The sequence below is a fragment of the Buceros rhinoceros genome, unplaced genomic scaffold (genome assembly GCF_000710305.1).
Source record: "Buceros rhinoceros silvestris isolate BGI_N320 unplaced genomic scaffold, ASM71030v1 scaffold9545, whole genome shotgun sequence".
Lineage (NCBI taxonomy): Eukaryota > Metazoa > Chordata > Aves > Bucerotiformes > Bucerotidae > Buceros > Buceros rhinoceros.
This window is the reverse complement of record NW_010414547.1, coordinates 15,158-25,627: the sequence shown is the minus strand read 5'-3', so window position 1 is coordinate 25,627 and position 10,470 is coordinate 15,158. Positions and strand designations below refer to the sequence as shown.

General features: G+C 49.5%; 1 protein-coding gene across 1 annotated transcript in view; it reads right to left on the bottom strand.

Annotated features, from left to right (window-relative positions):
* Positions 1-3,019: 3,019 nt before the first annotated feature.
* Positions 3,020-10,470, bottom strand: part of DIXDC1 (DIX domain containing 1) — a 13,057-nt gene continuing 5,606 nt past the window's right edge. Inside the window, exons 6-16 of the mRNA XM_010137128.1 lie at positions 9,759-9,809; positions 8,591-8,695; positions 8,017-8,070; positions 7,344-7,436; positions 7,182-7,253; positions 6,378-6,464; positions 6,054-6,215; positions 5,864-5,930; positions 4,206-4,314; positions 3,551-3,659; positions 3,020-3,100 (exon numbers count right to left, since the gene is read on the bottom strand). Coding sequence (XP_010135430.1) covers positions 3,020-3,100; positions 3,551-3,659; positions 4,206-4,314; positions 5,864-5,930; positions 6,054-6,215; positions 6,378-6,464; positions 7,182-7,253; positions 7,344-7,436; positions 8,017-8,070; positions 8,591-8,695; positions 9,759-9,809 — 990 coding nt within the window. The remainder of the gene's footprint in view (positions 3,101-3,550; positions 3,660-4,205; positions 4,315-5,863; positions 5,931-6,053; positions 6,216-6,377; positions 6,465-7,181; positions 7,254-7,343; positions 7,437-8,016; positions 8,071-8,590; positions 8,696-9,758; positions 9,810-10,470) is intronic.

Here is a 10,470-nt window from a genome sequence, read left to right as displayed (position 1 = left end):
CGCCGCTCCCGAAGCAGCTGAGGCAGAGCTGCTGTTTCAGTTTTGGATTGTTCACGCCAATTTGAAAAGTACAATTTACTTACCCCGGAGGCTGCTCTTTAGAGCATGAGAGTTTGAGCCTGCTAATCGCCCAGGTCTCAGGAGATACACACCTTCCTAAAACATTGTGTAAAAATGATATAAAAGGTTTTCTCCACGACCAAGGGGAAGCTAACCTTAAGCCCTCTCAGTGATTTATGCACTGTATCCCTACCTTTGCATTTCAAGCACTGAACAGACTCAGTTTGCAAACCCTCTTTTATTGGGAAAACTGCTTGGTCCACTAATCCAAGGCTTAACCAGGCAGGTACGTCTGGTTGAGTTGTACAGATAAAGCTTCACTTTCCTAGAGAACAGGCTTAACAATAACTGCCCTTTCTAAGCAGTGAATGCAAACATCAGAGTTTCTATGAAAATATAATTTTACACACAGCATGTATGTTACATCAGCAAATTACAAGTACAGGAATCGGAAAGGAACTTTGAGGAAAGTTGGACAGAAATAAACAGATTCCAAACAGTGAAAAATGAGTCCTGCGTATGATAGGAAGAACATATCCCCAGAACAAAGCAACTGAATCAAGGGTTAGAGCCAAACTGATTTACAAGCAGCTTCTCTTGCTTCTATCAGAGAGAAACAGCTGGCCCATGGCTTTGCCACCCGCTGCCTCTCACCCTGCGCCTAATATTCCCGACCTCCTGCAGAGCCCTTGTGGCAGCCACGCACGGGTTAAAGGCAGAAGGTAGCTACAGTGTCAACGCAGAAATGCAGCTGAGGCTGTGCCCGTCCTTCAGCTGCAGCAGCAGCAACGCCAGCACAGCTATTCTGCGAGCACAGAGGAGAGCTGCACCGAGGAATCCCAAACAGAGCGCTGCCACCCGCCCTGGCTCGGGGGGTGGCCCTTAGCCGCTCAGATCGTACACGAACAGCCTCCTGTGTCTTCTGCGCTCCAAAACGCGACTGCTCAGCTCTGATTAGCAGAGAGGGGTATGGAACAGGCAGCTACAGCCCTTGAAAATGATGTTAACTTTCGCCATACAATTCTAGGCTGGATGTGTGGCTCTTGCTGAAATAAAATTGATTAGAAAAACCTAAGAAAAACACTTGAGAAAAATTTGCAGTTAAAATACAATGGATTTCAGTATAACCACCCCATGCTCTCTTTACCAACCCACTAGAGATCATGCAACAGAGAAACTACTTTCAGGTAGGAAGAAAACCTGTTTCTTTTCCAAGTGAGATGTGTCACACCCTGCAGCCCACTGATGAACTACTTTCCCACTGCTGTCTGTAGGAGACAGTCACCACAAGAAGTGACCTAACAGGTCCAGAACAGGAGGCGTGTTGTATTGTGCCAATGTGGCACAGAGCCACAGAAGAACCTTGAGCTACTTCCTGGGCAGTGAAGCAGTGAGAAAATAAGTAGTACTGTTGCTGCCTATTAGAGCCAGCAGGAGTATAAAACCCAGTAGGAAGTAGTTGGAGATGTCCATAGTAAAATGAAATCATGAGCTCGGTGTTGTATCAACAGGAGACGATAGACAACATCTCAGCATCCACCAGAAAGTGAGTAACACATGGCATAATGCGTGCAGAAATAGACAGAAAGCACTTGCACTAGTATAAAAATATCCACAGTCCTCAGACAAATGTAAACCAGTACAAAATAATTCCAAGAACAGGAACATGTTTACAAAAGGACATGTTAATATAAAACAGTAAAACCAGGTTCACCCTCTCCCGGCCTCATGCACAGCACAGACACACAGGTAGTCCACCAACGGGCCACGTGTACCGAGAACGAGCGGATCCTCGACTTGCCCTTTGACCTGCCAAGTCGACAGTTCTGCTGCCCATCCCAGCAGCGCTCTGGACGCAGAGCTGACGGACAGGGGCAGACACCGCAGAAAAACAAACATAAGTCCCGCAAAGCCAAAAGGAAAAACCCCCCCTCAGGGATCTTAGGACAGTCGTTTGTTTCCTGATCCTCCAGGCACGCCAGGGAACTGGCGGGATAACTGGTGGGTTTATCCTGCCGGTGCAGGTAAGGGCTCGGCAGCCCTGGCAGCGAGGGGAGAGCAGCACAGCTAAGCCTGCGCACAGGAGGTGACAGACTGTCTGCCTTGCTAACAGAGGGGAGGGTAGGAGTGCAAGGAAAGAGGCTCACCAAGGAGGGGGGTTATAATGCCTCAGGAAAGCAGCTGATTCCAGCACCCTGCCAATTAAATCCTTCAGCAAATCAGCAAGCACCAAGATCCCACAGTCCCCGTGGCAACAAAGCAAACCCTGCGGGCCTCAAAGTGAGCACAGTTTTGGAGAGCAAGTGGGAAAAGCAGGGCTAGGAAATGAAAGCCCGAGTCTGGAAGAAAGGGAGCTTTGCCAAGCTGGTCATCTTTGCTTTAGACCATGCACACAACCTAGAGAAGACTGTCATCCCCGCCCAGGATGGAGTTCTCTGCTGGCAGTCTGGAACGTCCAGAAAGGTCACTCTGCTCCTGCAGCATGGGCAAGTCCAGGAGCAAAGCTGGTCAGACCTTCGGCTTGCATCAGCTAGGGGCTTCTTCTACTCATGAAGGCAAAGCTTCACATTTTTGCCATCAGTGCAGATTTACCAGGTACAAGAAACCAGACTTGAAATGCCCAGATCAGAAGTCTGCACCACTTACTGCAGAAAAGGAGCAGCAGAGGAAGGGAGCAATGCATCGTTAAGGCCTTCAGGGTTTAGCTGACAGGACAGAGCAAGGTGTTCCTTTCCTGCAGACCGGTCATTTCAGTCTCGTAACACTGCCTGCATTTGGGCATGGCAAGTCAGATGCCAGGTGTCCGTGTACACAACGTGCATCACCCGCTGTCTGCGGAGAAGCCCTCTTTTTTGGCAGCTTGGATTGGACTCCTTCCAGCACACATGCTTTTTGGTCATTCTTTGAGCTCAGCAGCCACTTACAGGTTTCCATAGTGACAAGAGACTTAAAAGCTTGATTAATTCTCCCCGTGGTCTTCTTCCACCCAAGCCACGATTTTCCCCTCCCAACCAGGAATGATGTCATCATCATGGAAAACCTACAAAAAAGGGAGAACAGTCATGTCTGGAGTCCGGACACCACTTCTACGGTGTGAGTGGTGCGAGAGGCAGGCATCAAGTCAGATCCTAGCTCAGATTTCACTGCACAGCCCAGAGAACATATACCTCATCCATCATTCACACGTCTGAGTAGTCTTTTCAGATTTTAGGTAAAAAACAGATTAGACCATCTTTGCCAACAGGCGGCTCTTTGCCCAAGAGGCTCTGCAACCCCTGGACAACTGCAATCACATTCGTGTAATTGCCCTGACTGGGATGAAAACATCCCATTTCAGCACCTTAGAGGAGCTCAATCTGCAGGTGTGAAAACAGTCTGTTCGGGGGCAAGCTCAGAGATTTTATTAGTTTAGAAATGAGTGGATCACGGTCTCCAGGGTTGTGTGGTAACACTGAACCCAAAGCAGCCAATAGCTAAATCCCATGCTTACCTCTTCCTTGACTGTGCCAAACTCTGGATCCAGGGCTTTGAAGTGGTACCGGTGGGTTCCTTCACGATCAATAGCTACCTTGAAGTCCTTCAGAGTCACCTCCCCTAACCTGGAAAAGAAGAATTTGGCACTACCCCATGGCACACGGTTACTGGCGTTAGCTTAAGTGTCACTACATGGCACGCAGAGCCCCAGCACATGTCTAGCTAGGCCCATGACATCCTGGCCACAGGGGTGTGAAGAGTGTACCTCTCCAGGGACACACTGCCAACCCAAAGGTCCTCTTCAGAGAAAGAATTGCCTGATTTACTAAGAATCACCTCCAAACAGCCTTTTCCACATTTTTTTTTGCATTGACAACCCCAGGTGTTTTGAGAGGAGCATCCTGCACCGCATGCCACAACAGAACTGCTTGGCTGCTTTCTCTTAGAAATTAATAAAAAAAGAGATTAAATCTTAAGGCTCTGGAACAAATGTATCAGTTAGGGGAGTACTTTAGGCAGTTCTCCCCAGAAAATGCCATGGAACCCACTGCCCAAGTTAATGCGCAGCAAACCTGTGCAGTTGTGACCATACCCAGAGGAAAGCAGACTAATGCCTCATGGGAAACGAGCGCCTCCCACATCGCTGTCAGCAAGGCAAAGCCAGGCCTCACCTCTTTGGTATGTTGACCATGAAAGGTGTGAGGGAGCGGTCAGTGAAGTACAACACTTTGGTGCAGGCACTGGTGCTCATCACGGGTGTGCTCTGAGAGTGAGGCAGTTCTGCAAAGGAGAGCACAGTCACTAGGGAACAGCCTGGCTCCTGCCACAGCAGCAGACAAAAGGGGTGGTCTCAGCAAATCTGCCATCACAGCAGAGAACTCGGCGATGGCAAGAGGAGTGTAGCTAACCACCCCTGTTGGGAAGGGCCAGCTATTCCCCTGCTTACTGGAAGAGCTGGTATTGCAAGGCTGGGTCACCAGCCAGCTGTGGTGTTGGCATGAAAGATTTGCCTAGCACTGTCCTCCTACTGTCCCATCCACAGAGGGGCTTGTACCACCATCTCCTTCACAGACACTATTCTCTACCTCAGCCGTGACAGAAGAACCCTTCTGGAAGAGCAAATGGCTGGACGCGACCTCATCCAGCACAGCTACACTATCACCTGCCTTCACTTGCAGACGGGCTGAGCAGGATGAAGTGGCTGATCATCACCAAGGCAAAAGGTTGTCTGTCTCCTCCCCATCTTCCCGTTCTGGTTGCCCAGGATGGGTGCTTCTCCATGGACTCTGCTTCTTGGACTTCGTGTTTCTCTCTGACTACTGTTTTGCTACCCCCTTCCCTGCAAAGTGCTGTGCCAGAAGGTGAAGCAGAGGAAGGTTCACACCGAGTGACTCAAGATTTAAGATTCCTATCATGCAGGAAACACTATGAACACCCATGCAAAGGCTTTCTAATTTAAGAAGTCTTTGGAGCCACCTCTTACTGCTCCCTACACCCAAGGCATTCTGTGTTTGTGGCTGCACAACTCCATTTTCTTGCTGCAGTAGAGGGGGATGAAGTCTGCTACAGGGCGAGTTTGTGTGCAGAGACCGCGGCTGCTCTAGAAACTGCAATTTATGGGAGAGGAGGAGGAACTCAGCAAATCCTCCCCACAACCTACCTCAGGCTTTTGAGTTCCCTTCCTACCTTCCTCTGCATCTCCTCTCTCCAGGCTACCCTGCCACTGGACACTATAATGCAGCTGAAAGGTGAGAGCTCTGTCTTTCCGCAGTACCTACAGTCCCCTACAACCTCACAGACTTTCTAGGTGACACTTACAACCCACACTGGAAGATGAGGAATGCAAACATGGAGCTGCTGCAGCTGCATGCAGAGAACGTGGTGTCAGAGAGGGCTGTGCTGCTACGCATCTATGAGAGGAGCTAGGAGCTGGGGGGGAACAGGGGAAGAGCAGCTGTACAGTTATCTGGGTCCACTAGATGGTGCAAATCACCAGCAGAGCTGAAGTGACCTCACATTTTCCACTCATCCCAGGCATGGTTGTTTGTCAGAGTTATTTATACTGCAGTACTGCCGAAGTGGCCCAGAGGAGCTCCCACTGCAATGGTGCTTGACAAAAAGAATCCGTAGATTGTCTCTGCTCCCTTTCCTTTGCACTGAACTTTATTTTTTTGAAATGAAATGACTGAAGAAATGAAAGTGAGCCCCAGTAAAGGGCTTAAGAAGGTGGAGGTGGCCGATTCCCAAGGGAATGCTATGCCCTAGACTCTGGCAGGGAAACCTGAGCAGTGAATTTGGCAGTCTGAGAGCAGGAGTGAAAAGCACTTACTGGGTTTGGAAGGCCAGGAGTCTCTACACTCATTTGCTGTTCTGCTTGCCGGTGATTTCCCCCGGATCTAGGGTGCAAAGCCAAGAGTGAGAACAAAACATCACTTCCCAGCTGGAGCTCTCATTGCTGCTTAGTTCTGGCTTGTGTGAGGGGCAGAAGTTAAGAGCTAAGTGCCCTAGGAAGCCTTTACCCTTCTCTCTTGCCTCTTCTGTGTTTCCATGCGGTACAGCCGTTCCATCAGGCTGGAGATGCCCTGCTCCAGGCTGTCAATGGTGTGGTGCTGTGGATCGTGGCCACTGAAACTGTTCCTGAGGCTGCGGAGGGCATCGCGAACCAGCTGCAAGTCATTTGGCTGCCCAAGAGACCAAAAGTCAGACTAAATCTAGGCTGCTTTCCTCCCATCTAAAGCAACAGGCCTTAGAAAGGGGAAGAGCTGTTAGCAAGACAAAAGCTTCCAGTTAACTGGAGCCCTCATCTGCATCTGGCAGAGAAAATACCCCTCAGGTGCACTTACCCCTCGGTGAGCCGTGGGAACAGCTCCTTTTCCTGCTGGCTGGAGGAAGCCGTTGCTCTGAGCACTGTGACTGCTGTAAGCCATCACCTGTTTGGGGGAAGATGCACGTGCCACTAGGAATGTAAGTGTTGGGACCTCCCCAAAGATCCCAATTTGTGACCTTCGAAACGATGAGACGATATGAAAGCTTTCCATATGAGTGATAAAACTCAACTTCTGCCAGGTAAATACACTCACTCACAGAGTGCAGGTAGTCCTGCAGGTCAGAGCACGTACATAATTTCTCACATACAGGTGGAGAAAGAGGCAGAGACAAGAAGGGGCTTGCTACTACACCACAGACAGCTCTGTGGGCTCTGCTGAGGACAATCAGTGTTCATGGTACTGTGCAGGGACAGATATTGGGACAGGCACTCCTCCCACCAAGACAGTTCCAGGTGCTCAATACTAGGATCAACATGAAAAGGAGAAGATAAGCTTAGCCCTAGTCTAACCATCAACCAGTGTCATAGCTGAAGCCAGCAGCTAACAGCCTCCAGCTTCCGCTTACTCCTGTGCTCCCCTCACTGCTTCATCCCTTAGGATTTTAACACAAGAGGCTAAGCCGGCGTGCTCATTGCCGAGAGCTTTGGTAAGCCGGATGCTTTGCGGAGTCTGGCTGCCTTGGTTAGGGCACTGACAGCAAGATTGCAGAGCCAGGACTCTCTTGGATGAAGTGGATGATTTCTGGAGATAGGTAGCTAGAGGGTGCTGGACAGAAGCATGACTCCAACAGCCTGATGGGAGGACCAGGGCTTGCCATACCTCTTCAGCTTCTTTCTTCATGCAGTGAGCCAGCAGGGCCTCTTTGTGCTCCAGCTCCCGCTCCAAATCCACCTGTGAGAGGAGTAGAAGGTTCAGCCCAAACTGATCCACCAAACAAAGTGCCAGTTCTCAGGGCATCAGTGCAGCCCACCTGCTCCATACCTGTTGGTAGCTGGCCTCAGAAAGCTGCCTAAGCATTTCATCCAGTTTGGTCTGATGCTGCTGTAAATGCCGATCCTTCTGGCACAGTTCTTTCTGCAAGACAGTAATCAAGAGAACCAACAGAGTAGTGAGTAAGGCTCACAACCATCTTCCCATGGCCAGGAAGGTTACGTTATCTGCCAGGATCAGGTTCCTCTACAGGCTGACTTACACAACGTGTGTACTTCTAGCTAGATGTCAGAACTGAGTGTCAAAGCTTTTCTTGAAAGAAAGAAAAAAAGGTCAGGTTGTTGTTGCCTAGAGTCCCCTTGCTCAAAGATGCTCTACTGAGGCCAGACAACTGTCCCAGAGAAGACAGGTTCCTGAGAGATCAGTGGAAAAATCAGATGACCCAACCTAGTGTGCTTCCGCACAAGTGTTAGATACTCAGCAAGCCATCACGGAAAACCCATGACAATAAGCTACTATTAAAAGCTGTGGGCAGAACACCAAGGACATCTGATCCCTCCATCTCCTTACAAACATCCACGGCTATTACAACTTAGGCACTATCCACAGTGGCATTCCCAGAGGCAACTGCATGCCAGGGAGACAGAGGCCACATGTAAAACCACCACATTTGTCAAACCAGATGCTGCCCCCAAAAGCCTCCAGTGAAGTGAGGTTTCATTACTTTGTATTCTGCCAGTAGCCGGTTTCTCTCTTCAATCTTCCTCTGGAGGTCAACCTGCAGAAATAACACATAGGCGTGAAGCAGGTATTCCTAGAGAGTTAGTGACCACCCCTTTGCCCCTTGTTCTACAGGGTGACCCAAGATCAAGTATCTGCACAATTTGAGGAAGCTGATGTCTAAGGATGGCAAGCTTTTGGACAGGGCAATTCCTTCCTTGCCCTTCTCTCTCAAGAGTGACTGTACATGGCAGCTCCATCTAACAAAATGCCACTTGCTAACCCAGAAAGCACAACAGAAGGAAGAATGCAATTGTACTGAAAACATCATGGGAAGCCCCTCCCTCTTCCAGCTGAAGATCTTGGAGGACAGAAGTGGGAGTGAAGAACAGGAAACTCCAGCAAGTCCCACAGCCAGCTGGTAGACTGGGTGCAGTTTTTACTGCGCAGAGACCTTTGACTGGTGATTCACTCTCCCATGACCCCAAGAACTAAGCTGCAACCCACAAACTCCACCCTGTAACTGCTGGATCCCTCAGGGCCACCAACCTCCTTCTAAAAGCAGCACAGTGACTCACATTCTGGTTGTGCAATTCCTCCTTGTCCATATTTGCTCTCAGCAGCTCCTGCTTTAGCTGAAGGACCGAAGCATCCTGTTGAACCAGCCTTTGCTGTAAAGCATCCTAGGAAAAGATGTTATCTGTAGGACAGTGCAAGACAGAGGCGCTTCTCCGGGAAGTGAGGGACCTGGACCAGCGCTGATAGCACAGAGGGGCCACTCAGAGGGCTGAAGTATGGCCAAGGGCTCCAGAGAGCAGGACATCTGCCCAATAAGCTCTCAACCCTTCTGCCTTCCTTTCACCCAAAGGTGATTTCCCTGCCAATATTCAAGCCTTCTGGGACAGAGGGATTTCTGTGCTTCTACCTAAATTTCCTGCTCAAGCAGTGTGATAACTGGCTCTTACGAAAGAAAACCGCAGCATCTTTGGATGGTCTTTTCAGTGGCCTACAGCTAGCGTCTCCAGCCACACATCCACAGCATCCAGAGGGGAGAACGAGGCCAGTGTCAGCCAAGGACACAAGGAAACCCGAGAACTCAGTGTGACCTAGTTGTGCAATGAAATCCTCTCTGAAGAGCCCCAAGTCAGGACTAATTCTGCACCTTTCACTCAGTGTGGGGCAGGAGCCACGCTCTCGCTCCACCTTGGACAGCTACTGCTGTTCCCTTCCTTCCCAGCAGGCAGCTCAAAATACCTCTGCTCAGGAGTAATCACTGGTGTTCAGAACTCCAGAGAAAAGTAGAGCAAACAGGAGCAAAAGCTGTGGAAAACGCTGTAGCGGAAGAGGACAAGGATACCTCTGTGCTCTTTTTCCTCTGCTGTCAAGAATGAGTTCACTGGACCAATGTTACTGTGCACACCCCAAGACAGAGAGGAAAGGAGCAGTGAGGATCGAGCAAGCATCCTACGCCTCACATAGTTATGGGGAAACAGACAAGAGAGGGGACATTTGACCACAGCCCTACAGACAGAAACAACACAGGAGACCGAACTCCTTGTGCCTGCCTTCACTGCAGCCTCTCCCCAGAATCAGACCATGCCATCCCCCACTTCCAAGCACCCTAATACAACGCCCTCCACAATCTGAGATTCCTCAGCGCTATATGGTTGCTGTTGGCCCTACTCATGAGTTGCAGCAGATATTAAGCTTTCATATGTATATTTGATGAAGTGCCCCTTTCCTCACCTTTATTCCCTGTATGTTTCGAGCTTCTTGTTTGTATTTCAACAGCTCCTTCTGTAAATGCAACACAATTTGATTAAATGGCATCTTGTCACCCTGCCAGAATCAACTAAGGTCAGTGTTCTCTGTCCACAGACCTGCATATCCCACCGTTTCCCACAGATCAAAGAGCAGGTCAGGCCCTGAGTCATTTTAATGAATTACAAACATGACAGAACAGGAGCAGCTCACCAAGCCCCTGCTATCAAAGCCAAGGGAGAAGGTTGCTTAGTCCCCCAAATCTGTCCTTCAAGGCAACATCAAATACTTCTCTCCCCGTATCAGTATCAGCAGAAAGCTGAATTAAGGCAGGCTTGTCAGGGCAGGTTCTTCTTAGCTGCATTTATTCCCTACCTGAAAGCTTGTTTATATTCAGACATGGCTAGAAAGTTTGGAGAAGCTACTACAACCCGGATCTCTCCAGCTTCCAGAGCATGAAGGAAAAATCTGTTTCAGGACTCATTTAAATTCCAGTAATGCTTAGGTATGTGTTTTACCAGCAACTGACTCTATCAGCACTGGCTTGAGGCAAAGTGGGCAGGCAGCATGTATTTTTCTGGTGCTATTGCTATTATTAACTGATAACACGGACACAACAGCACTTCCCAGCCAAGTACTGCGAGTGCTCTCCAGGCTAACGAATTACAGTCTCAGGGAAGCAGATTATCTAGACTCC